At 58.9% G+C, this 25,629-nt stretch overlaps 1 protein-coding gene, 1 long non-coding RNA gene and 1 other non-coding gene across 4 annotated transcripts; 2 read left to right on the forward strand and 1 right to left on the reverse strand.

The window, feature by feature from the left end:
* Positions 1-770: 770 nt before the first annotated feature.
* Adra2b (adrenoceptor alpha 2B) lies at positions 771-20,704 on the forward strand. 2 transcript variants are annotated; one of them, XR_009224530.1, is made up of 3 exons: positions 771-1,198; positions 17,344-17,574; positions 18,139-20,704. XR_009224530.1 is itself a non-coding variant. In XM_058571395.1 (2 exons), the coding sequence occupies exon 2, from the start codon at positions 1,877-1,879 to the stop codon at positions 3,233-3,235; it is 1,359 nt and encodes a 452-aa protein (XP_058427378.1). In that variant the 5' UTR covers positions 1,031-1,198; positions 1,545-1,876; the 3' UTR covers positions 3,236-5,085. The 2 variants fall into 2 exon arrangements, 1 of the variants encoding a protein (XP_058427378.1); XM_058571395.1 differs by lacking the exons at positions 17,344-17,574; positions 18,139-20,704 and adding an exon at positions 1,545-5,085 and having other exon boundaries at positions 1,031-1,198.
* On the reverse strand, positions 18,651-18,723 carry Trnaa-agc (transfer RNA alanine (anticodon AGC)). Its single transcript has one exon. It is a non-coding gene; the product is annotated as a tRNA-Ala (tRNA).
* A 62-nt stretch (positions 20,705-20,766) lies between the features above and the next one.
* LOC131423247 (uncharacterized) lies at positions 20,767-24,966 on the forward strand. The gene is made up of 2 exons (XR_009224531.1): positions 20,767-23,498; positions 23,678-24,966. It is a non-coding gene; the product is annotated as an uncharacterized LOC131423247 (long non-coding RNA).
* The last annotated feature ends 663 nt before the right edge of the window (positions 24,967-25,629 follow it).

Genomic DNA, 25,629 nt, shown 5'->3' on the forward strand with positions numbered 1-25,629 from the left:
TCAGCAGGGTAGCAGGGCAGGAGGGTGGGTCAGCAGGAGATCAAGGAGAAACCTTCTGGCAGCACGTGGCCAAGTGACTGGTCTGGGCTGCTCCCTGTCTGAGCCTGGGTAGGGGCAAGACTGTGTGGGCACCCAGAGGCCACACATCTTGTTTCCATGGAAGTGGGCAGGCCGGGGGTGGAGCTCTGGTGGGTAGGCTGGCTCATGTTGGGGGCTTGGGGGAGACCCCACTTTCAGAGATGGATTGATGCCTACCCACACAGACGATGCTCTGCAGGGCCATGAGCTGCACATCACTATGTCCAGCCCGGGTTTATGGCTTCCGGGGCCACAAAAAAGCAAGTGCTCCGAGCTGCCCAGGCTGGTGCTGGTGTTGCAGGGACAGTGCCGGGGGAGGAGGGTACCTGAGCCAGAGAGTAGCTCAACAGCTCTTTAAGGGCGGGCATGGGGCGGGGGCTTAGTGTGCAATTTCTTCTCACCCACTCCTCTGTCCACCGCCACCCCAAGGGTACGGGGTGGGGGAGCAGGGAAGCTCCTCCCTTCATCGCTGCTCCTGAGACCGGCTTTTTCTGAACTGCCAGAAAAAGACCTCATCCCTCATGGGCACTGGATCTCCCCGCTGTGCACCAGGGCAGCGACCTCCTCTTCCCATTGGTCAAAATGCTGGCGATCGTCATGACCCCATGCAAACCTTAGCCTGTCTCAGCTGCTGCTTCGAGTCCACGCCAGTTTCCTTCTTACCACCTTTGCCCGCAATGGAGCAAAGTGAAGCGGCAACAGGAAAACTGAAATCGTAAACCCCAGGCTGAACAGCCGCTTCCCACTTGGGCTGGGCCTTTTCAGCGCCTCCAGGAGCGCGGACTGTCCCAGCACGCGGGCGGCAGCAGGGGGCGCTCGCAACCCGGAGACGCTCGCCTCAGACTCTGCAGGTCCCTGGAGTCCAGTCGGGGTGGAGCGAGGGATTCGGGACAGTCTCCCCGCTCCCACCCGCTCTCCGCTGGGTTGCCTCATGGCTAGGGTGTGGTTAGTTCTGCTCCAGCGCCCCAACACTCCCCCACGCTCTCCTTTGGGCTTACTGGGCGACAGGAGGGGAGACCAGCTCGCACCCTCGCCCTTGATCTGGCTGCTCGGGTCCCAGCCTCGCAGTCTCCTTCTCAGTGCCCGCTGACGAGCAGCTCGGCCTCCTGGGTCCCCGCAGGTACCGACCCTTCCTCTTGGGCACTCATCCTTCCCAGAGTCCCCAAGGTCCCAGACGCTGGGCCCCTCTGACCTCCCTCCGCGTGGCGGCCGAGAGGAAAAGGGGGGTAGGGGCGCCAGGCGGAGGCCAGGGTGCGGGGAGGCAGCGCTCCTGCAGAGCGCATCTTCCAACCACGCTCCTCCGCCCGCCCGCCCCCGCCCCACCTCCCGCTCCCGCCTCCAGTCTCCTCCTCCTCCCGCGGCTCCCGCCCTCCGCCCCACTCCCCTGCCGCGGCGGGGGCCTGCAGGCGCGGCTCCGGGCGAGAGCCGGCAGCGGAGCGAGCTCCCCGCTCTGCGTCTCCTCCCAGGACCGCGGAGCACACCCAGTCGGGTCTTCTAGGCTCCGCGCCCGGCGGTGCATCCGGCCACCCTGCGGTGCGACAGCGCTACTTTCCTGCAGTCTGGGGCGGGACGGGGACGACCGCGGGACAACTTGGAAAAACTTCTCTGGGGCAGACGGCAGGGACGCTGGGCGCTGGTGGAAGAGGATGTAGGAGGGCGGTGGCTGGCACCGTTCGTCCGGGCCATGGGGCTCCAGCGCCTTCAGCATCGCCGGGGGGACCATCCCTTCGCCTAACCGAGCCGGGGTGCTGCTCTGTCCCGCCGTGCGTCCGCCTGGCGGGCAGCGGTGCCACTGGCCATGTCCGGCCCCACCATGGACCACCAGGAGCCCTACTCTGTGCAGGCTACAGCTGCCATCGCGGCAGCCATCACCTTCCTCATCCTCTTCACCATCTTCGGCAACGCGCTGGTCATCCTGGCCGTGTTGACCAGCCGCTCGCTTCGCGCACCGCAAAACCTGTTCTTGGTGTCGCTGGCTGCCGCTGACATCCTCGTGGCCACGCTCATCATCCCTTTCTCGCTGGCCAACGAGCTGCTGGGCTACTGGTACTTTCGGCGCACATGGTGCGAGGTGTACCTGGCGCTCGACGTGCTCTTCTGTACCTCGTCCATCGTGCACTTGTGCGCCATCAGCCTGGACCGCTACTGGGCGGTGAGCCGCGCGCTGGAGTACAACTCGAAGCGCACACCGCGCCGCATCAAGTGCATTATCCTCACGGTGTGGCTCATCGCAGCCGTCATCTCGCTGCCGCCCCTCATCTACAAGGGCGACCAGGGCCCCCAGCCCCACGGGCGCCCCCAGTGCAAGCTCAACCAAGAGGCCTGGTACATCTTAGCCTCCAGCATCGGCTCTTTCTTTGCACCCTGCCTCATCATGATCCTTGTCTACCTACGCATCTACCTGATTGCCAAACGCAGCCACCGCAGAGGGCCGGGGGCCAAAGGCCGGCCAGGCCCTGGTGAGGCGAAACAGTCCCGTCCTGTCCCTGGGGGCACTTCAGCCTCGGCCAAGGTGCCAACCCTGGCCTCTCCTCTGTCTTCTACTGGAGAGGCCAATGGACACCCCAAGCCCACTGGGGAGAAAGAGGAAGGAGAGGCCCCTGAAGAGCCTGGGAGCAGGGCCTTGCCCCCCAGCTGGACTGCCCTCCCCAAGGCAGATCAGAGCCAGAAGAGGGACCTTTGTGGGGCATCTCCAGAGGAGGATGCTGAAGAGGAGGAAGAGGAGGAAGAGTGTGACCCTCAGTCAGCGCCAGCATCTTCTGCCTCCGTTTGCAGTCCCCCCTTGCAGAAGCCACAGGGTTCCCGGGTGCTGGCCACCCTACGTGGACAGGTGCTCCTGGGCAGGGGTGCGGGTGCTGTGGGGGGGCAGTGGTGGCGACGGCGGGCGCAGCTGACCCGAGAGAAGCGGTTCACTTTCGTACTGGCCGTGGTCATTGGGGTCTTTGTGCTCTGCTGGTTCCCCTTCTTCTTCAGCTACAGCCTGGGTGCCATCTGCCCACAGCACTGCAAGGTGCCCCATGGCCTCTTCCAGTTCTTCTTCTGGATTGGCTACTGTAACAGCTCCCTGAACCCTGTCATTTACACTATCTTCAACCAGGACTTTCGTCGTGCCTTCCGAAGGATCCTTTGCCGCCAGTGGACCCAGACGGCCTGGTGAGCTGCCTGCCACCGCCCGTGTGGGGTTGGTGCCAGCGCCACCCTGTCTCTTGTCCTGCTTTATGTGGCTGTCTCCCTGGGGCTCTCTGGTCCCTGCGCAGTTCCTACAGGTTTCATCCTAGGAGTCCCCTTGGAGGGGAGGGGGAGGGGCGGAGATGCTGTTGACAGGGTCCGTCTGAAGCATCCCCTGGCTGGCTTTGCTGGGGGGACCTCTTCTCCATCCCCTGCCCAGGCACAGGCAGATGGATGCAGCTCGGACCTTCCTGAATGTAACAGAGACCAGGTCAGAATAGAGCACCTCTGGGCCAGGCCCCTGCAGGCTGATGGATGGGCTTCCCTTTCTTGAAACCCTGAGTGCCTTGGCAGGTCATTCACTTGGGGTGTTTTTGTTTCTTTCGTACCCCCTGATCCCCCGATCCCTCCAAAGAGCAGGAAGTCCACCTTCCGCTTCCCCCAGGAGGGCCTGCTACTGAGGCTGATGAAGAAGTGAAGTCTGTTCACCCACATGGGCACCATGGTCCTCCCTGGTGCTGGGATGGGGTTATGGGATGGCATTCTCTGGGCCCATCTCTCCCCCTTGCCTCTGGTTTTGGATCTGTGGCTCCTTTAAAGGCCAGAACCATGCTTTGGCTTCCCCACCCGACCCTCCTCTGGGAGGCAGGTAGGCACGTGGATGCCTCTGTAGGGAGGCTTGGAGGCCTGGCCTCTGCCTCATGGGAGATCCCCGATCACTGGCACTCACCCCTGCAAAACGCAGGGTGACAATAACTCGCCGCCCACTTGCTGCCGGAGATGAAAGGCTTTGCAGAAATCTCTGTGCTCCACGGGGAACATGCTAGAGAACCGTCAAATGTGATTATCCGGTGATGTAAAAGCCCCTTTTCTCTGTGCTTACCGCCACCCGAGTTCCTGTAGACTTTTGTTCTGTCCCTGGGGTGTGTGAATTCCTACCCCAAACTGGAAGCAGAGAGCAGCTCACAGTACAGCTATTTGAAGTCACAGGATTTCTTTGAGAACGTGTTCTTGTGCCCACAAAGGTTTGAGTTATTATGCCGGTGACAGCTTCTTGATGTGTCACCTGCAACACCAAGAGGATTTGCATGGCTTGGCTCCCACCCCAGGAGGGAATAAGTCTTTTGTCATCAAACAGGAAAATTTTCCCCCAAAGATGGCTAAAAATACCCACATCATGGAAGGAGTCTGAGCTGAGAGCCCAAGGAGGAAGGCAGAGCCCCCAGTGGGTGCAGAGGCCGGAGCAGGCAGCGAGGCCCTGAGGACCGCTGGGGGAGCCCCAAGCTGCCGTGCGTGGACAGGTTTCTGACCTCCAGCTGGGTTCCTGTGGCGCGTAACTCACCCCATGCCTTATTGATGGAGAACCGGGCAACGACGCTGCCCTGGGCTGAGGGCCTGTCCCTCTTGGTCCTCTCCTCCACCCGAGATCCTGGTACCCAGAACAGTCTCTAAAGCGCAGTGCCCCGTCTTCCCCAAGGGCTGCTTGGCGTGTGGCCTGCCAGTGTGGGGGTTGGGGTGGGCTGAGTGGCACAGGTTGTTGGCACTCTGATGAACCTGCCAGATCCGGAAGGTGCCGAAGAGGTTTTTGGGGGAGAATGGCGGGGACCAAAAAGATCCGAGCTTGGTCTTTGGCCAGTTGCAGCTGTGAGGCCAGGATATTGGCTTGGGGTGTGGCTGGTGGGCTGGACCCAGGGGAGGGATTGACATGTGACCATCTGCTGGCCCATCTTTTGTGTGCTGCATGGGATCCCTGGTAACGTGGCCTGTGGCCCTCTTGTGACATGCAGGCATTTTTAAAAAGTCTGAGCTATTTTATCAATAAAGGATATTTTGTAATAAGCAAGCAGTGTCATCATTGTCCCAGGGACGTCACACTCCAGGTGTTAGCCCAATGAGCTGGGGCTCTCTTCCAGGGCCACCGTCCTCTCCTCCCCCGCCCCCTCCCCAACACCTGCCTGTCAGCAGCCTTCCTCATCATCACAAGCAATGGGGTGACTGTGGCTGCCTGGAAGGGAGAGAAAGGAGAAAGGAGGCTCCCTGGGAGAGGAGGCCTGTGGGTTGGGTCCGGGGCGAGGAGCAGGAGTCCACCAAGAGGCAAGGTAGGAAGTGTGGAGTTGGCTAGATGAGTGATAGGGTTTGAGAGACAGCCCCAAGCTGGTCAGGGCCCAGATATGGTGGTTGGACACCACCCACATGGTTAGGAGGAACAGAGGGTGGGAGAGAGGAAGGCCATCCACTCCCCTGGGGACTGAACCCAAAGACGCTTACACAGCCTTTTTTTTTTTTTTTCCGTTGTTGATGGACCTTTTTAAAATTTATTTATGTGGAGTGCTGAGGACTGAACCCAGTGCCTCACACATGCTGGGCAGGTGCTCTACCACTGAGCCCCAGCCCCAGCCCCTCCCCAGCCCTTTATAGAGACAGGGTCCTGCTGAGTTACTTAGGGCCTCGCTAACTTGCTGAGGCTGGCTTTGAACTCGCCATCCTCCTGCCTCAGCCTCCAGAGCCGCTGGGAAGACAGGTGTGTGCCTCGGCGCCTGGCCAGGAAGGCCATTTTTTTTGCAGAATGGCATTAAGCCACTCTCTGCAGCAAGGGGTAGGAGTGGGGAATGGAGCTGCTTCCCTTCCGCTGTCCCCTGCTAAGACTCAGCCCCAGCCTTCGGAGCTGGAAGGCCTGCTGAGGTCATTCCCTGATGGACATATGAGGTCCTCATGCTGTCCCGTGAGTGGGAGTAAGAGTCAGTCCTTAGGCCTTAGGGAGGGCTGCCTCAGGGCCCCAACTGGACTGGTCTGGCTCCGTGAGCAGGGGAGGTGATGGCAAGCTGCTACAAGGACACCATGGGCAAGGGGACACCTGTGGCAGACCCCGGGGAGGGAGACCAGGGGGTGGGCCGTGAGGCCAGCGTCTGAGGTGTAGGGGCCATGCCTCTGCTAGGAATGACCAGTGGGGGTCCCAATGTGCCCGCCACCCTTGGTGGATATAGGCTTTGCTGAGGTCTAACAATAAAGATCTGCCCTGCCCTGCTCTAGCTCCTTCCAGTGGCCAGGGCGCCCTGTGCCGAGGCCCTGAGGCCACATGCAGCAGAACGTCTCAGTCTGTCTTAGGTCAGCCCAGGCTCCTCTGCTGTGCCTTGGGTGAAGGGGTAGGTCCTGGGGCTTGGGAGTAGACTCCCTGCCCCACTCTGGACAGGAGCAGCAGGTCAGCCTTGCTGGAACGGGACTGTGTGAAGCCCGTTCTGAATACACTGTCTCACTGAATCCTCAAAACCTTGCTGGAGTGGTCATTTTTACAAAAGAAGAAGCTGAGGTTCAAGGTCACCCAGATGGGTCATGGAACCATAAAACTGTAAAGTTCAGGTCCAGAAAAATTGTGGTTCCATCTCTTGAGTAGCTCTCGTTCAGTGACATCTTCTGTCTGGAGGTACTGAGACTCTATTAGGCTGGGGTCAGTAGGCAGCAGTGCTGTGATCGATTGCTCATGTCTGTGCTGGCCACAGACCGTGTAAGCTATGGTATATATGTCTCAGGTTTTCCGTTTCTGAAAGCTAAGCGCAATCCATGAATTTCACTGAAGAAGAGATGGATCCCAGAGACAAATGATGTGCCTCAGGTGGCCTCACACAGGCACATGGTGGCAGGACTGGATCTAGAATCCTGGTGGCCCAGCATACTGCACCTTCTTACTGAAGGAAATGAATTGCACCCAGACTCAAGCAGTAACATTCCTGCATTCAGGAAACTTCTGCTGGCAGCCTGCTTATGTCAGGTCCTGGTCTAGTCTTATTCTCATTTTGCTGCTTTATTCAGTTCTCAGATGAGGAAGGTGGGGGGCAGAATCCCAGAGACTTGTCCAGAGTCACACAGCTAATAATGGTTGCAGGTGAAGCTGGATCAAGGAACCTGGGTTCCCAGTGTGGCTTTCCCTCCTCTCATGCCACATTCCTGCAATTCTCTGTTAGTAAGACCTGCTCTTGATTCCACCCTCAGCCCATCTGAAGGTGACTGGATTGATAAAGTGGGCCCAGAGTGACAGAGATGGGGAAGTGGGGTGGGTGCAGCCCTTTCTTCCTAGGGACCAATCCTGCCAAACACCAAAGAGATGAGAACAGGGAGCCTTGGTAGTTCACCAGATGGCAGTGAGATGTCTTGGTTGGCACACTGACCTTCTGTAGATCCCTTTCTTAATAAGCTGTCCCTGAGGGATGTGGAGGAATCTCAGTGAATCGGGAGGCTGAGGCAGGAGGATCACAAGTTCAGGGCCAGCCTCAGCAACTTAGCGATACCCTAAGCAACTTAGTAAGACAAGGTCTCATTTTTTTTTAAAGGGGCTGGTGATGTATTTCAATGCAAGGTGTCCCTATATTCCATTCCTGGGATCAGGAAATAAAAAGACATCCCTGATAAAAGGGCAGCCCCAGCATGTGCTCGCACGCGCACACACACACACACACACATTAAAAAAAAAAAACAGGGAGGGAGTAGAGACCCTCCAGCCACCCCTGCTCTGGGAGAATCACAGTTCACAAGGGATACCCTTCAGTCCCTGCTGCAAGACAGCTACTGAGAAATTGGGGACCTCCGAGAATTTCTCTTTTGAGCATGTGTGAGAAGCTCTTGACCGTCCACTCAGAAGGTACTGGACACAGGAGAGCCTGCTCCAGAGACCCGACGTGGAGGACAGCTGGGTAGCCAAAGCTCCTGCCCGCCCCTGTTCCTCGGCGTGATCTCGTGTGTGTGTGTGTGTGTGTGCATGTGTGTGCGCGTGTCTGTACATGCATGCGTTGCAGGTGCTGGACCTGGATTGGGACCCTGCCTACCCAGCTCCACCTGTGAACAGGGCTCCTCGTGGCTGGGGAAGAGGCGTCTGCTCAGCTGCAGTTGGCGCCAGCCACCTCTGGTTTCTGGCCCTGGCCATTCTGCTCTCGGGGCCTGGTGGCTGTAGGTGGCAGAGCTGGCCGGGACTGCTCTGCCCATAGGAATCACAGTAGGTGGGGACCCCAGGGTTCAGGTCCTGCCTCTGCCACATCTGTTGGGCTGGCCCTGGTCAGGGCTTGGTCCCTCCCTGGGCCTCAGTGTCCTTGACTACCCATGGAGGATTGTCCTGTGGTCCCCTGGGGACCCCAGCATGGACTCCCTCTCTCCTCTTCCCACTGTCCCCCGTCCCTATAGAGTCCCTACAGACATGGAGGATCCTGGAGCTAATCAGCTGTCCTCAGAGTCAGGTTCTTGGGCAGGACAGAGCTGTACCTCGGTGCAGAATTGGGCACCAAGTCTGGAGTGACCGGTCTATTTGGGGCCTTCTGAGACATGCAGTGGGGAGAGAAGAAGGTCAGCTCTGGGGTCTTAGGGCCCAGTGGTGTGACTGTCATTCCCGTTTGGGGCCAGGAAACAAGCCGAGGTCATTGAATCCAGCCGTGCACCCAACCCAACCTCATCCCAGCGGGATGGCTCAGGACCCCCGTCTGCCTCTGTGGGTGCTGCCGGGTCTTTCCTATAGAGGCCCTGTGCGGTCCTGGGAGAGCTCCCTGTGGGCTGATGCCCAGGCTGGGGAGGCCAGGCTCCAGCCTTCTTCCTCCAGCTCTGTGCCGCCAGCAGGGGAGGCGGGGGTGGGGGTGCTGCCTGGCTAAAATTAGATCACGGGATTCTTGGGTGCTCCACAACGGTCCGGCCTTCCATCCGGCCTGGGGAGGCTGCTGTCCGGAGGCCGGAGATGAAGGAGCCTGGAGTCCCAGCTCCCTCCCTGTGGGCTCTGATTTTTTCACACCCTAGCCTGGCCCTGGCCGGGGCTCCTGCCCTTGGCTTGGCCTTGGAGCCCTCCATTGATGAGCGGTGACTTCCACCGAGGCCCCTGTGGCAGCCCCTCACCCTGGGCTCCAGCTGCCCCCTTCCGGGCTCCTGCTCCTCGGTGGCTCCCCCTCTTCCCTCCTCCTGGCCCTTCCCACTTCCGTCCTCGGTGACTGCTCCCCCTCCTCTGAGTCCCCCACTGCCTCCTGTGGACCCTCTGGCTTCTGTCCCACCCAGAGCTTGGATCTTCACAGGCCCCAGAGGCTCGTGGCCTAGTGGTGGCTGTGAGGGGACCGGAACAGGCTGGAGATGGAAAAAAGAGCCTTCCTCCTGGAAAGTTGGGCTATTTCTGTCCTTGGGGCGGCCCCCGGGGGGGCCAGCTCTGGGCCAGGCAGGTGGGGGAGGTGCTGGGCCAGGCCCGGGTGTGAGGGTCCTGACCTTGACTTCCCCAGGGAGGGGACAGGCTCCTTTTGGAGCTGAAGGCTGGGTCCCTCCGATCTCAGAGCTTCCATTCTCCGATGGCAGGAGCTTCCCCACCCCGCCCACTCCTCCACTCCCCAGGGCCACTTCAAGAGGGGAAAGGGCTGGGCTGTGGCCTGGGGGGACCCAGGTGTCCCTTTCCCACTGGACCCAGCTGCAGCTGTGCGGGAGGGAGCGTGAGAGGCTGCTGGGCCGGGGCCTGGAGTCCCTGGACACTGGGGGGAGGGGCGGCAAGGGTGAAGCCCAGGGTTCTCTCCCAGGGTGACCGCAGAGTCAGGTCGTCTCGGAACAGCTGCTCCAGCTGCAGGCCCAGGCTGTGGCCCCCTTTCCTCTGCTGGCCTGGCAGCTGGCACCAGAGTGGGCACCCAGCTAGCAGCCTGTGAAGGATCCCTTAGCTGTATCACAAGCTCTGGTGGCCGTCCCAGCGGGGCCACCAAATTTCTGGTTAACCCGGGGCGAATCCCTTCACCTCTCTGGGCTTCAACATTTTCAAGGTCAGGTGAAGCTGTGGGACTGGCTTCAAATAATGTCCTGGTTGCTGGCCCAGGAGCCACCGAGCAGGAGGAGGGAGGGGTAACTGAGGTCCCCTCCCCTGCCCTCCCTGTGTCCACTCAGCTTCCAGACCCCAGGAACATGCTTCAGTCACCTCCTGGTCCTGCCTTGGGCACATGTGTCCCTAGGTGGCCGAGCTGCAAAAGGGCTATCCTGGAGGGTGTCACCAGGACCCGTGGGAACTGGAGGGACAAGGAGAGGCCACCTTCCTGGGTTTGATATTGTGTCTAAAGCGAGTCTGGGAAGCTGGGGGACAGAGAGGAGGAAGTGAGACCCTGGAGGGCAGGGAGGGGAGGTGGGCTCCGGGAAGCCATGCTCCCCCGGCGCCCTGGCTTGGAATGACCTGTGCGACCCCAGCCTTGGCCACAGAGGGGCCAGTGGGGCAGGGCCGTGACGTGTGCCCGTGGGCCTCCCCAGAGAGGGTAGCCCAAGCCAGCAGGGACGTGGCAGCCTCGCCCCATGGGCCATATTGGATCGGTGAGTTTTCCAGCAACATGGTGACGGGCTTGGCATTAGTCACCCAAGGCTGGGGACCACGGGCTCTGGGGACATGTTCTGATGTGGGTTTTGCATTTTCTGTTTTGTTTTGTTTTCTCTGTAGTTTCCTAGAGAAATTCTGCTGGGAGATTCCATCTGGTCTTGGCTGAGTTAGAAACCGGGGAACCATCCCACAGATCCAAGGGAAGCACAGAACATGGAGGGGTGGGAGGGTCCAGCCCTGAGAGTGCAGGTAGAGATGGGGCTGGACAGAGGTGACAGGAAGAGAAAGGGCATAATTGGGGTCATACTGGTGGTAGCAGGAAAAGAACCCTGGCTCAGGAGTTGGGCCAGTCTACCCAGCCTCTGCTTATTGGCTATGTAGCCTCACACCAACTGCTCAACCTTTCTGAGCTCAATTTCCTGGACATTTAAAGTGGGATAACATTGGTTACTTTAAGACTGGACAGGGTTGGGAGGTAGCGATGATGGATAAGATGGCCCCAGGAGTGTGAGAGATTGGCACCTGTGCATGGCAACACCGTTGTGACTACTTGGAACCTCTGGTTCTTTCTAAGGTGAGCTGACTCAGTCTCTGGTTCTAGATGTCCCCTGTTCAGTGGCCTGATAGGAGGAGGGTGGACTTGGTGGCCTGGAAGATGGCTCTGTTCTGAATATTGAGCCTACTCTACCCACCTTCCCGCGCTCCATACTTCTCTGGACTCGAAGCCTCTGGGGAGCTGCGGGAGGTTCTCTCCCTGTACAGCTGGGCAGGAAGGTTCTCAGATCGCTGCCTCCGTATCCTCCTATCGCTGTGCCCATGACAGACATCAACAATGGATCCCAGAGCGCTCTCCATGAGCAGAGGGGAGCTGCAGCGAGCTCAGGCAGGCCTTTGTAAATGGCTGCTGGCCTGAGGTGAGACCACCTTGCCTCTCGGTTCTGGGCAGAGTCCCAGCCCTGTCTGGTGGGTAGGGGACAGGGCTGTCCATCCCAGTGTGGTGTGAGCAAAGCCATTGTGGGCAGTAAAGAGGGTCACCTGTTGACTCCAGGATTCTTGCACGGCTGTGTTGGGAGTCTGGGGAGAGCCCCACATCTGGGCACAGCTGGTGAGCAGAGGTTTGGGTCATCATGGCAGATATGGGTGGGGGCTCCTCGGGCTGGCATGCCTTGACCCCAGCCAGAGATGGGCAGGAGGGCGGGGAGCAAGGGTGGGGACAGCTTGGAGGGAAGGGTGGTTCAGAGTCACCCGACCCCCATGTGGACCAGCCTCTGCGGCTTGTGCCTCTGTCCCCTGGCTGAGGGTGGACCTTGTCACTCCCTAGGTTCCAGGAGTGAAACTTGTAGCCCATTCCCGAGTCCCCACAGTGGGCGTCCAGGTGTCCGTGTGTGACACTGGACAGCACCTGGCAGGTGGTGAACGTGTGAGCACTGCTCCGACGCCCGCCGTCTCTGCGGGGGCCAGGATGTTCCCAGGAAGTGTGATGAGGTGCAGAAAGCCACATCTACAACTGTCCCCAGGGAGGGGACCACTGAAGCTCCAGTCCCGATGTGAGGGAGAACAGATGTCACACATTTCCTGAGCCACCCTGGGGGGAACAAGCAGCTGAGTTGCACAGCGCAGCTCTGGTGTGGCTGAGTGGGGGTGCAGGTCTGGGGCTGGAGGGGCATAGCTGGGGACCCTGGAGGGGGCCGGTGTCCTCTGCCCCACACAGGTGGACAGTAGGTCCAGGAGGAGCAAGTTGGAGGGCTCCATGTTGAACCTGCCTGGACCCCTGGGTCCCTTCTTGCCCCAGGTCTCTGGTGGCTAAGCTTGGTGGCTGGCTCCATAGGCCCAGCAGGAGCCAGGCGTCCAGCGGTGAGGACAGACCAGCAGCACCGAGGTTATGGAGCACGGAGGGTGGCACCTGGGGAGGCGGCCCGCCAGGCACTGAGCGGGGTAAGCCTGGGCCAGGCAGGAAGAAGGGGCTGCTGGGGGTGCCCTGCAGAGGCTGGAGGTGTCCCAGGCAGGACAGGGCCACGGTGGTGGGGGCTGGGGCATACCGTCCAGGCTGGGGGGTGGGATATGGGGACCAGCTGGTCCTGAGCAGCCTTCTGGCTCCAGGCTGCCCCCTAGGGACAGAGGACTGGGTAGAATGAGGCTGCCAAGGGGGCGGGGGAGCTCCAGAGGTGGCTGACTAAAAATAAGTTGGGAATGTCAGGGTCCCTTTGCTCCAGGAAGTAAGGAGGAGGGCTGAGTGTCTGAAGCCAGCCTGGACGGAGGAGGAGGAGGACAGGCGGGGAGGAGGCCTAGGGGAGGGGACAAAATCACAGCTGAAGGCGTCCAAAAAACCTGTTTGTTTATTTTCTTCTCTGGGCTGACATCTCTCGGGCTGCCGCTCCCTGGGTCTGGCCCCGCGTGGCCCCAGGAACTTCCCTAGGTGCCCAGTTCCTGGGGACCCCTCAGAGATACTGGCAGGGGAGACCGGGGTTCTGTGGGTAAAGGCACAAGGGACCAGGTGTCGGAGGCCTGCTTTGGAGCATAAGAATAACCTTCTGTGTCCAAGGTCACCTCTGGCCCTTCTAATCATCATGCAGATGCAGAAGGCGGCCCCTGGGCAGTTTAGGGACTTGTCTTGGGTCCCATGGCTGGGGCCCTGGTGACAGTCAGACATGGCAGCATCTCAGCCCACAGGGCCTTGAAGGGAGGGTGGGGAGGGCTGGTGGTGACAGGCCTGTGGTGGGGGTGGGGGTGCCAGGGGGCTGCCACCAGGCTTCCTAACATGGCTCAGGGGTCACCTTGCAGGCCTGAGCAGCTGCCCCGGGCCCTGGGACAGGCCCATGAGGAGCAGACCGAGGAGGCAGACGGCCCCCTGGGCTGACCCTGGCCGGGGGGCCGCAGGAGTTGCCAGGTACTCTTGCCTAGGCCTCCGGCCTCCCCTGAGCACAGCCCTGGCCCCAGGCCCAGCTCGGGAACACCTAAGACCAGCGACCGCTTTTCCTCCCTCCCTCCTGTCCTTCTCTCTTGGTCCTCACTCCAAAGAGCCTCTGTCAGGTGAGCCTTGACCACCTGGACATCTTTGTCCACTGGCGCCCTCTCCTCTGGGTGCCTGCCCCTGTGGGCCTGTGCCCTCTGATCACCCTCGGCCTGGGCAGCAGGAGAGTGCAGTGAGCACCTGGGGGTGGGTCAGCCTCTCCACACCACCATAATGGCAGGGATAGGCCATGTCCAGGGGATCCCTTGAGGGGGTCCGGGGCTGAGGGGCAACTCTCAGGGCTGAGGGGCTCAGTCTGCGTGGCCCTCGGGCCCCTGGCTCTTCTTCCTGTTTCATAACTCTCCTCTCGTTCAATGTTCTAGAAGGGCTCAAAGTCCTCGGCCTGGCCTTACCGGCTGCAGTTGGATTTCGCAGGAATCTCCCTCTCAGCCTCCTCCCTCAGCCTCCCTGAGCAGCCCTGCTCCTGGCAGTTCCGGAAGCCCCAGCCCTGGGTTCTGTCCTCTCCAGCAGGGCCACCCCGCTGGGCTTCTGCAGTCCTGGGGTTATTTCAGGGGTCTGGGTCCCATCCTTCTCAAGCTCCCTTGGAATGGGCCTCGGGGGTGTTAAGAGGCCCCCATGGGTCTGACGCCAGCCAGCCAGGCCTCTGGGCTCAGGGCTGGGCTCCACGGCCTGTGAAAGGCCAGAGCCCTGTCCTCCCAGAGACCCGGATCCGCTAAGGAGCACCCCTCCTGCTGAGGCCCGGCACTTCCTGGCTGCCCGCACTCTGTGGGGGAGGCCAGGCCACTGTCTCCCTGGCCTGAGTGCTCTTGAGAGCTGGGAGGTCCCACTGCCTCCTTGGCCTGTCCACCCTGAGGCCAATGTCCGAGAGGCTCTGAGGGTCTGAGGCCATTGGCACAGAGGAGAGCTGTGACCACCCTGGGCTTGTGGCTGGGGCTTGTGCAGGTGGAGGGGGCTGGATCAGAGCCTTGGCCTCTGACTTCCTCAGACTCAGGAGACCCTGACCAACCGAGTGTGGACCCCACAACTGTGCAGATGAGCACCCTGACTCCCAAGATGGGGGGCGGGGAGGGGCATCCAGGAATTTACAATATAAATAATGGGACAAAATGGCCTGAGCATCTATGATGTCCGTAGAGCCAGGCCCTCCCATTTTCCTCTCATCCACAATTGTGTTCTCTGACCCTTTTCAGCCACTGCTGGAGGGTGAGGTTTTCGAGAAGAGCCCGTCTCTTGGTCCTGGGAATCACTTGGGGAGGGCCTGTGCAGAGCAGAGAATAGCACGAAGATCCTGGCTGATTTGCTATGTTACCTCAGAGAAGTTACTTGACTTCTCTGACTCTTGTATTACCATCTGTCAAAAGAGGCTGCTGCTGTACCTCACTCTGATGGTCGTGGGGAGGGGTACGTTGAGCTGTTGGTCGTGCCTGGGAATGATGCCAGCCCTGGGCCTTGGGGGTGTTAAGAGGGTGTTAAGAGGCAGACCTGGGGACACGGCTGAGGATCCCAAGGTCAGCCCTGGGGCCCCAGCTAGGCTGAGGCTGAGGCCGGCTCTGGGGTGGGAGGCTTCCAAGACCCACCGAGGCCTCCGCCTCTTCCCTCCTCTTCCCTCCTCTTCCCTGCTCCCTCGTTGCCATGACGACACTATCACCCATCCTTAGATAAAAGCCCTGTGTGCAGTGGGGACGGGCGTCTCCAGCTCCCAGGCTCCGTGGAGCTCCTGACCCCCGGGCTCCCCAGCTGGCCCCTCCTTCTTGCCTCCTGTCCACTCGGTGTCCCTGGGCCCCTCCTCCTCTCTCACCCTCTCTGTCCCTGTCCCTTCTTCCTTCTCTCTGGGCCCCCAGCCCCCCCTTTCTGGATTCCCCATGTCACTCTCTGGTCCTGCCTCTGTCCTTCCTCGCCCTGGGGACAGCAGGACAGCCGAGGGGAAGCGGGGCCTGCTGGTGGGCTGTGGGCTGGGTAGAGCCTCCTGCAGCCCCCAGCCCCCAGGGTGGCCTTCCAGCCTGCCCTCCCTCCCCTCCCACCGCCCTGCACCTCCCGCCGGCACCCGCCGCAAGGGGCCTTGCCACAGCTCCAGGAGGTGAGTGGCCACGGTCCACTTTCCAGTCCAGGAAATCAGGGATCAGAAGTCAGGCAGCTGCCCAAGGCCAGGAGAGGCAGGGAAACCGAAATTTCACTCCACAGCCAAGGCTCACAGCCATGGTGCTACAAATAATGAAACTACTATTTATTGAGTTCTCACTCTGCCTCAGACACTGCATTTAGGAACATCTTAGATTCATTTAGGCCACACTGTGACCTTACAAGATTGGGACCCTGAGCATCTATTTATTTTTATCAATGAGAGAATGAGGGCCCAGAGAAGTTAAGTAACTTTCTCAGGGTCACACTGTAATAGGGCTGTGCCAGGATTTGAACCCAGGTCTTTTTGCCTCCCTGAGCACTGCCACTACCCTCTTTCTTTCCTATGTGCAGGGGACAACCGTGGACCAGGACACAGGCTCCATGTGTATCCAAGTCCCTCCTTCTCCTGACTCCTATAAAGCTCCCTGCAGTCTCAGCCAGAGATAGTTTTGGGAATCAGAAGAGGAAACCATGTGGCCCTGGGTAGCCACAGTGTCCTCTTGATTGCCAGGCTACCAGGAGAGGCCCATGGACCCTATGGCAGGTGCCTTCAGGTCACCACAGCCCCCAGGATTTGGTATTGCTTGTGCCTGGCTTCAGCTCCCAGGCTCTCAGGGGCAGCAGGACCGAGGTGTGGCACGGAGCTCTGCAGGGGCAGGCGCATCTGCAGCCCTTCTGGCCCCACTGCTCAGTCCCCAGAGACTGGCTCAGGCCTGGAACACACTGTCCCAGAGCGTGGCTCTCGGGATGATGAAGAGGCAGGTTATTTTTAACAACTCAGACTCATGGACAGAAGCCTCTTCAGGCCAGGGGAAGGGACCACGGGGACAAGGAGGGTGGGGACCACAGCACCAGGTCCTGCTGCGCTCCCCGGCCCTCCCTCCTCCTTCCCTGGTTCCTGAGGGCCCTGCAGGCTTGGTGGCAGGCGGAGACCCCCAGGAGGGGTCTGGGAGGTGAGCCCTGTCCCCCCTCTAGCAGCTGCAGGTCTGGGGACTGATCAGGGCCCGTGGCCACACAGGACTGCCAGGACCTGCTCTGTCCGGCTGCCTACCCTGGACCCCTCTCCTTCTGGATCTTTCTGTTCCCTCTGAGGGAAGCAGCTCATTCTCCAAGACCCTCCTCCGCCTGAACTGGACCCCGTATCCTGGTGACAGAGTGTGTCCCCCATCAGGTCCCTGCTTCTTCAGGTGCCTCTGAGCTGAGCGTGCGTCCTGCGTCCTTCCCACCCCTCTTGCCCACTCCCCGAAGACCTCAGGTGGACTCTCCTGCCCTCCTGGGTCCCCAGGCGGGATGTCCTTTTAGGACTTTGAAAGGACACGGTCGCCTCCCATCAGGGCAGCATTCTGAGGAGGCTGCTGAGCTCTGGGTGGGGAGGCCCGGGACCCGCTGCCGCTCAGCTCTGCAGCCACAGGTCACAGCACCGTCCCTCCTCCCTGGGTCTGGGTCACCGGGGCCCCGGTGGCGTGTGGGAAATCGATGACTCCAACGTGGGTCTCTCTGGACGCCCGACTCCCTGCCGGGCCCGTGTGCCTGTCCTCCTGCCCTCTCGGCCTGGTTTGGGCTGACAGTGCGTTTTCTCCCTTGGAGAAGCCTGGCCTCCTTCCCTGCCCCTGCTGTTCCCTGTGCCTGGGACGCTTGTCCCTTTTATCACTGACGTCTTCTGGAAGCGTCTCTCTGACGGGCTTCTCCCTGCCCCTGTCCACCCCAGGGCCGGGCTCCTCGCCTCCACATCATTTACCAGGTTCGAGCTTGTGAACCAGGAGGGCACAGTGTCCCAGCTACGGCCCGAGGGACTTGGGAGGCCGTGGAATGAAGACTCCAGCTTGCCATCGCCTTCTTCACTTCCACTCCGACTCGTCGGCCCCCAGCCAACGTCACCCATCCCTGTCCCCTCCCGTGCTTCCTTGGTGGCAGTGAGGCTGTCCTCTCCGCTGTCATGGTGAGGGTCCCCCAAGTCAGCCTCTTGTGTTTGAGTGGAAGCTCTTTGAGGGCAGGAACCCCACCCTGTGCCCTGTGGCTCACACAGAGTGGACGCTGGCCATGGGCAGGCTCTGGTCCTGACCCTGAGCACAGAGAGGATGGGGTGAAGGAACCTCTGGGTAAGGGACTTGCCAGAGCTGGGTGAGCCTTTTAGCCATGAGACAACATCAAAGGTGACTTCATAGGCCAGGCGTGGTGGCCCGCCTGTAACCTCCGAGCCTGGGGAGGCTGAGGCAGGAGGATGGCAAATTCAAGGCCAGCCTCAGCAACTTAGGCCCCAAGCAACTTAGCCATATCTTGTTTCAAAATAAATACTAAAGAGGGCTGGGATGTGGGTCAGTACCAAAGAAGAAAGATGATTTCACAGCTGTTAGCCTCAGCATCTGGGGATGGTCTCCGGTTTAGAAATGTAAAAATTTGAATGCTGTACACCTGTATAAAAGCATGGAATTCTGGAAATTTACACCTATGTGAAAGTATTTACTTTCTCTGATCTTTCTTCCTTTCACTTATTTTATTAAAGACCAAGATGCGAACACACATCAGCCTGCACTGCACGGGGCAGTATCGTCTCCATGACACCGGCTTCTTCTAGAACTCTCCTGAAGGACTGCCAGAGGCTCTTCTCGAGAAGGGGTCTCTCTTTTTAGAAATACAGTCACTGAGGTTTGCTTCTTTTTTTTTTCATTATAGATTTGCCTGAAGGCAGAAAAGGCAGCATGAACAATCCCATTGATTCAAACCTTTTGGAATTGGGGTCCATGTTTTCAAGCTTTTGTCTTATGAGGTACCAAGGATTGAATCCAGGGCATTTTACCACTGAGCCACATCCCCAGCCCTCTTTATTTTTAATTTTGAGACAGAGTCTCATCAAGTTGCTGAGGCTGACCTCCAATTTGCAATCCTCCTGCCTCGGCCTCAGCCTCTGAAGGTGCTGGGATTACAGGTGTGTGCCACCAAGCCTGGTGCTATTTTCAAACTTCTTTTTAATATTTATTTTTTAGTTGGACACAATATCTTTATTTATTTATTTTTATGTGGTGCTGAGGATCGAACCCAGGGCCTCGCACGTGCTAGGCGAGCGCTCTACCACTGAGCCACAGCCACAGCCCTCAAACTTTTAAAGGAGCTCGTTGAGGTCTGCAAAAATTTCCACTAAACCTTTCACCGAGTTTTCTTGGGGCGTTCTCCTTTTCCTTCGGCAATTTCTTCTCTCTTGCCTCTTCTTCAGTTATGCGTTTATTACGTGACAGGAATTTTTAACTCCATTACAATGTTATGAGATCACCATTGTGTACGGGTCCATTGTTGACTGAGACATTATTATGCAGAGCGGTAACTGAACTCGTTAAGCAATAGCGCCTGAGTTTGATAGGTGGTGTTTTTTTTTTTTAAGTCAATTAGTAACATTTTTTTTCTCTATCCATTTTCAAGTGCTTTGGCCCCATGGCAAGGTAAGATGTATTTCTAACTGTAGGCAGGTTTAGTTTTTATATAATTGTGTAAGTGTTCTGTGATTGACAGGCCAATGGAAAACGAGTCTTTGTTCGTTGTAATTTTGTTCTGATTCTGGATTGTCTTTGCACATTTTATATATTCCCCCTTTCTTATGGGAAAACTACTTTTGGGGGGGCATAAAGTCAAGAAGTTTATTCTATTTCTTTGCTAATAAGAGTTGGTATGAAAAAAAAAGAAATGTGGACGGTTGGGGCCTGGTGGGGCTCGGTGGGGAGGTTCACGCTCAGCAGGTGCAAGATTCCCCAGCATCATTTAAAAAAAAAAAGTGGCGGTTTATCGAGGATCGGAGGATCCGCTGCAGAAACCAAGACAAAAGAGTCCCATCTTTCCAAAGTGACTGAGAGGCCATGGCAAGTAGAAGGCGGAGATGCCCATAAGGCGCTCGGGCTCTGCAGGCGCAGGGGAGTGCCAGGTTGCCAGGCGCCCAGGGGAGGCGTGTGCTCTATGCGTGGGACCCTCAACCAGCCCACAAGGCTGCCCGGGCCACCCATTTACAGACAGAAGCTGAGAGAGGAGGGACACTGGCCCAGGGACACACAGCTCTAGAGGGCAGGATGCACACCCAGGTCCCTGACTCCACAGGTTGCCTCTCCCCTGGACTGTCTCTAGCAGGACTAGTGCCACGGGGGCCATTTCTGCCAGAGAACTGCCTGATCCTCTGCCCCTAGGATGACACCCAGAGAGAGGGACGGAAGCTGTCTGTGAAAGAATAAAATATGACCAGGTGCAGTGGCGCATGCCTGGAATCCCAGTGGCTTGGGATCCTGAGGCAGGAGGATTGCAAATTTGAGGCCAGCCTCGGCAACTTAGTGAGGCCGGGTCTTAAAATAAGAAGGGCTGGGGATGTAGCCCTGGGGTAGAGCACTGACTTCAATCCTCAGTCACTCCCATCCCCTGCTGTGCCATCGGCACACACAAAACAAGGAATAACACACTTGCAATCTTCACCTAGGCACAGGCTTGCCGGCAGTGCCCTCATAGACCAAGTGCCCGTCGTGAGCAGAGTCTCACTAAGGCTCCCCGGGCCTCCCAACAGCTCCCCATCTCTCTTGCTCCTGGTTGGTTTTTTTTTTTTTTTTGGGGTACCAGGGATTGAACTCAGGGGCACTGGACCACTGAGCCACATCCCCAGCCCTATTTTGTATTTTATTGAGAGACAGGGTCTCACTGAGTTGCTCAGGGCTTTGCTAAGTTGCTGAGGCTGGCTTTGAACTCACGATCCTCCTGAGCTGCTGAGATTATAGGCCTCCTTCCTAGTCAAAGCCCTGCCCATCTTCCTGCGAATGCCATTCCCTCAGGGCCCACCTGGCCACCAGCCCCCCTGCTGGTGTCTCTGGCCACATCTGCCTGGGCCAGGAGGGTGTGTACGGGGGTGGTGGGGTGTGGTCAGGTCCTCAGGTTCAGGGGAGCAGCCCCCCTAGATGGAAGTGTGGTGTCCTTGAAGCTACTCTAGGTTCCTTCCCCTGGACAACGGCCAGAGGGGCAGCTCTGTCCACAAACACGGATGTCCCCCAAGGAGCCCCATCATGATATTTACGGCGACTTATTGGGCCTGAGCTCTTCTGCCCAGGTAAGGGGGCAGGGGGAAGCTGCAGGAGGGGGAGTGGAGTCTGGGGGTGGAAAGGAGGTGAGCAAGGGGGAGGGAAGAGGCAGAAATTCTTGCATGACAGACCCATGAGTTCGTAGTCTGACCCTACATGGAGTTGCTGTGTGACCTCAGGCAAGCTCCCTCCCCTCTCTGGGCAGCAGTCCGTCCTCTGTGGTTGGGGTGGGCACAGTTCTCACAGGCTCATGAGAATGAGGGGAAGGAGCGAGGTGAGCTCTGACACCGAAGCCAGCACCAGGAAGGGGGCCGCTGTCATGGGGGTCTCTGGAGTTCCCTGGGGGACCTTCGATGGGGAGCGAGGATGAGAGCCAGCAGCTTTCAGGGTCAGGAGGGTGGGGGGAACCCCCAGGTGCCCTTGCCAAGTGTGGAAGGGCCTGGAGGAGACGGAGAGGGAGAGGTAGCCCCAGGCAGCGTGGAGGGTCTCAGGAGACATCCAGGAAGCATGGTGCCCACGCACCTGGGCTCATGGGCCTCTGGACGTCCTCTCCAGCCAGGGAAGAGCCAAGACCCAGGGCCTCATCCCCACCTGCCCGCCACGCTCTACCCTGGGGCAGGGCGCCCTCGCCCTGCTCCTGGCCCACCCCTGGGCACCTGCCGTGCTGGCCCCTGAGGAGGAGGTGGAGAGTCAGGGCCGAGCTCCAGGGCCTGGGCCCTGCAGGCACCTGGGCAGATTCTCAGAAGCTGCTGACCTCCTGGTCTCCCAGATGGCTCTACCAGGCAGGGCCCTGCCCTGAGAAGCCTGCTGGGGTTGTGGGTCCCCTGTCCCTGCCGGCAAGGCCCCACGTCTGCCCTGCAGACCGCTGCCCAGAGTCGGGGTGGCCTTCCTCAGCTGTCCCCTGGGGTGGGGTGGGCATGTTCTGCCTAGTGTCCCTGCAGGGACAGTGCAGGTGGCTGAGCCTTCACGATGGGCTGGGACAGAGGGGGACAGCCCTGGAGGGTCCAGGGCTCAGCTCTGAGTCACGGGGACAAGCTCCGGGGCTGTTTTCCTTGGCTGCCCCCCACGGCCTTCGCTCCTGGTGCCCTGGGAGACAGCCTTATCTCTTCTAAGCCCAGACTAGCCCGAGGCTCTTCCCTGATTAAGGCCGGTTAGCGGCTCCTGACTGCCCACAGGACAAAGCCCAGATGCCACCAACGTTCCTTGCCAGGTCCCCAAGCTGGTTGGTGTGTGGCAGGCGGTAGCCTCAGACTGAGGACACAGGCCCAGGGATGGGCCAGCCAGCAGCCCCTGATATTCCTAGGGTCTCGGTCAGGACCACCTATTGGACCCCATTCCCAGCCCCCTCGACCAGGGAGGAGCCAGCTGGTAGAAATGGTGAAGAGAGTCGCCCCACTGCCACCCGGCCCAGAACGTCTCCCCTCAGTTTCCCTTTTGCAGCCACCTTGAAGGCCACAGGGCAAAGACCGTGGCACCAGAGGACAGATGGAGCCTGGTCCCTGAGTCACCCCCTGGACTCAGCTGGACTGTGATGTACCCAGGAAGGAGCGAGCTCAGCTGCAGGGTACAGACGCCTGTCAGGACACTCGGTTTTCTCACCTGTGAACTGAGATGGCCACACAGACCTCACAGAGTGAAGGGAAAGCAGGGGCCAGGGCACAGCATGCCTGGGGACTTGAAGCCAGTCCTGCGGGTCCCCTGCTGGGCCTTCCTCCCTGCCTGGTCTGTGCTGGGCCCTTCCAGGCTCCTGGCTCTGGGAGGCCTTTGCTGGCCCCCGGGTTCCACTCCTGGGCCTGGGTACACACTCCATCCTGCCCCTTCTCAGCTGTCTGTCTGTCTGTCTCTCCCACACTGGGAACCACCAGCAGCTGGTGGAGAGCCTCACCCTAACAGGACCCACAGAGGACGTTTTTGTCTGTGCAGTGAGGTTCGTCTCACGTGCGGGGACTGGTGGCGTGAGGCGGATTGAGGACCTGCGGTGGAGAAAGGCACAGACCCTCAGGACAGGTTCTTCGGCCTGTCTGCGGAAGCTCCTCGGCCTGCCTGTCTCTCTGTCTCTGAGGCCCCAGGACAGCAGGTGCTGAGGCAGAGGCCACTGGGGTGGCACTCAGGTGCTGCCTGGGACCTGGACGAGAGGACAAATGGAGCCGGGGACCCTGAGCGAGATTCACCCCTCACTTTGGTGTGAGGCCTTGTCCCGTTTCTCAGCCTGTCGCTCTCCAGGCCCTGCGAACTGCTGGCCAGACGCAGCTGAGGACAGCTGGGTGTGACAAATGGAGGCCACAGGACAGCAGGGGCTCTCATGACCAGAGCCCGGGTGCAAACGGACCTGGGGGCTCCTGCAGCCCTCAGCCTCCTGCAGCCCTTCCCCCCTCCCACTTCCTCCCAGGTGCAGAGGGATCAGGAGCTGGGGTTTCCCCTCCTTTGTCCCTGAGAACTGTGGTGTGGGGGTGGGGGACCTGAGGGAGCTGCCCCCAGAGGGACAAGGTTGGAGAGAAGGAGGAAATGGGCCCTGGGCCAGGCCTGGCCTGAGTGAAGAGGACCCCTTTCCCATCTGTGGGACAGTGATTCACCTCAAAGGACCCCGTTTCTTTAATGGGGGCTGATCCACTTTGGTCCCTTTCAATGGCCTGTATGTGGGCAGGATTCACTCCCGGGAGCTCACTAGCTGCCCCTGGGGAGCTCTGCCCACTGGGGACCTCACCTCAGGTGCACCTTGGGAAGCCACCACAAGGCTCCTGGCTTCCTTGCCCAAGCAGCTGTGGCCCACAGGTCACCTGTCCCCACAGCTCACGCACACCGGAGACCTATTTCCAACCTACAGGTAGGTGCACACGAAGGCCCTTATGCCATTAGGGTGACATTGACGGGCTTCCGGGTGGCAGAGGGAGACCCGGCAGTCTCACTACTTCCATGTCCCACTGGTCCCAAGCTGTCCGACCCGTGCTTGCTGGTGATGTGGTCGTGGTCATAGTCACTGCTCCATTCCCTGCCCTGCCTCAGCCAAAGTCCCAGCAGCAGTGTATCCTGCGACGTCTGCGTTTACGGACCCTGTTCAAAAAGCACAGCTGCGTCCCGTCATTTACACGGCCCTCCTGTTGCTGTTGAAAACGCAGGTGGCTTCTGTTTTCACCGTGACACTGAACACTGCACCCAACAGTGCTTTCTCTTCCATGCTGACAGCTCCCGGTCAGACTTCCGGACCTGGGCCTTCGGCTCCAAGGGCTTGAATGTGGGAGTCGTTACATGTCAGGGAAGGAGACTGAGGTCAGAGGGGGCCGGTGACAGGCTCCAGTGGCCCAGAGGGTTGGTTACTTTGTGGGCTGATGGTGCCACGGGGCTCTGGGCCTTGCGCTATTGCTGCAAGTGGCTCCCCAAGTGTCTCCTAAAAAAAAAACCCCTACTGTGATCTGATTCTCATACCGCGGTGATATCCAGGCCTGGTGCATGCAGACACCTGCTCCATGCAGCGCTGAAGCTTTGGACCCCTGAGCATGCAAGACTCACTGACCTCCACCTCCCGGGGAGGCTGGTAGAACTCGGAAATAAGGCAGACCAGAATGGAAGCTCGGCTCAAGGGTTAATCAATAGCTAGTACTTTTCCAAACCCTGTTAGTGGACATTTGGACCAATAACTAGTGTTTTTCCAAACCCTGATTAGCATACACTGGGTGCAATAGCATTAGTACTTTCCAAACCCTGATTAGCATAAGTTGGACCATAGCCTTGACCCAAGAGCTCTGTAAACCCCTGGACTAGCACACTCAGATGGCAATCCCTGTGGGGTCCCCTCTCGCCCTGTGGGGATTCTTCACATACGAATAAATCCTCTTCTGTAGATTTCATTTTTCGAATGCAGGAGATAAGAATCCAGAAGAAAGATGGGCGGAGAGCTGCTGGGGTCTGCGGCAACCCCGGAGGGCGCGGTCCACCATTAAGATCTGCAACACTTCCTGGCTGCAGAGGAGGTCTGCAGCTTATGCAGCACCCACCTGCCGGCACAAGCAGAGGCGCTCTGCAGACCTGTGCCTCTTGAAAGCCCCAGACAAGTCAAGATGGCGCCTGGCGCTTTGCCAAGAGGAGTGGTTTCAGCCATTAAGATGATAGAGATTCCTTAATGACTGACTGCTGTGTCAAGATAATGTTAATTAAGTTAAGCTGTGTGTAATTAAGATGATGAGGATTCCTTGATGACTGATTGATGTATCTGGATGATGTTAATTGAAACAAGCTGTGTATTCAGTTATGTATATATACCCTTGCTGTCCTACAATAAAGCGGCTCCCGCTGTATCAATCTTCACAAGTTCCTTGTCACTCGCCCCCGCCCAGGCCAGCCGGACTGTGGCATGTGCCTCCACCAGACCGCGGCTCTAAGACCCCATCCTAGCTCAGAGCCCAGTATGCGGGGCAAGTTCTATGGGATGGGGAGCCGGCAAGTGACGGATGATTACACAGACTTACTAAAGGGTCAGTGCCTGTCCTGGGTTTGGGGATTGGGTCAGCTGCTCTTGGAGCTCTGACCTAGGCCTACCGCTGAGCCCCAGACCTGTCCTGCTCCTTCCCTCAGGTCACTTTTGCCCAGTTCCCTCCGCCCCACACAGGGAAATGGAGGCACGAGGGGCAGGTTCCTGGCACTTCTTTGAAGCTTTTGGAAGAGAAGGGCCCCAGGGAGAAGGAGAGAGGAGGAGGTGAACAGGACCTGGGGAGAGGAAGGCCTGCAGAAAGAGGCCCCTGGGCATCTCAGCAGCCCCTCGGAGATGCCATTCCCACCTCCACTTGGCACCCTGCCTCCTTCTCTAGCCTCTTGGCCGCTTTTTAGATATGCATGACAGTGGAGTGACTCTTGACACCCGAAACATACATGGAGTGTAACTTCCCATTCTTGGGATCGTACATGGTGTAGAGTTACACTGGTTGTGGATGCATACATGAACTAGGAGTCCGATTCATTCT

This window comes from Marmota monax, unplaced genomic scaffold (genome assembly GCF_021218885.2).
Source record: "Marmota monax isolate L192 unplaced genomic scaffold, Marmota_monax_Labrador192_F-V1.1 WCK01_AAM20220418_F8-fsc00178, whole genome shotgun sequence".
Lineage (NCBI taxonomy): Eukaryota > Metazoa > Chordata > Mammalia > Rodentia > Sciuridae > Marmota > Marmota monax.

Bases quoted from the DNA above. Each gene is read 5' to 3' on its own strand.
- Adra2b (XM_058571395.1), top strand. From the start codon at position 1,877: ATGTCCGGCCCCACCATGGACCACCAGGAGCCCTACTCTGTGCAGGCT.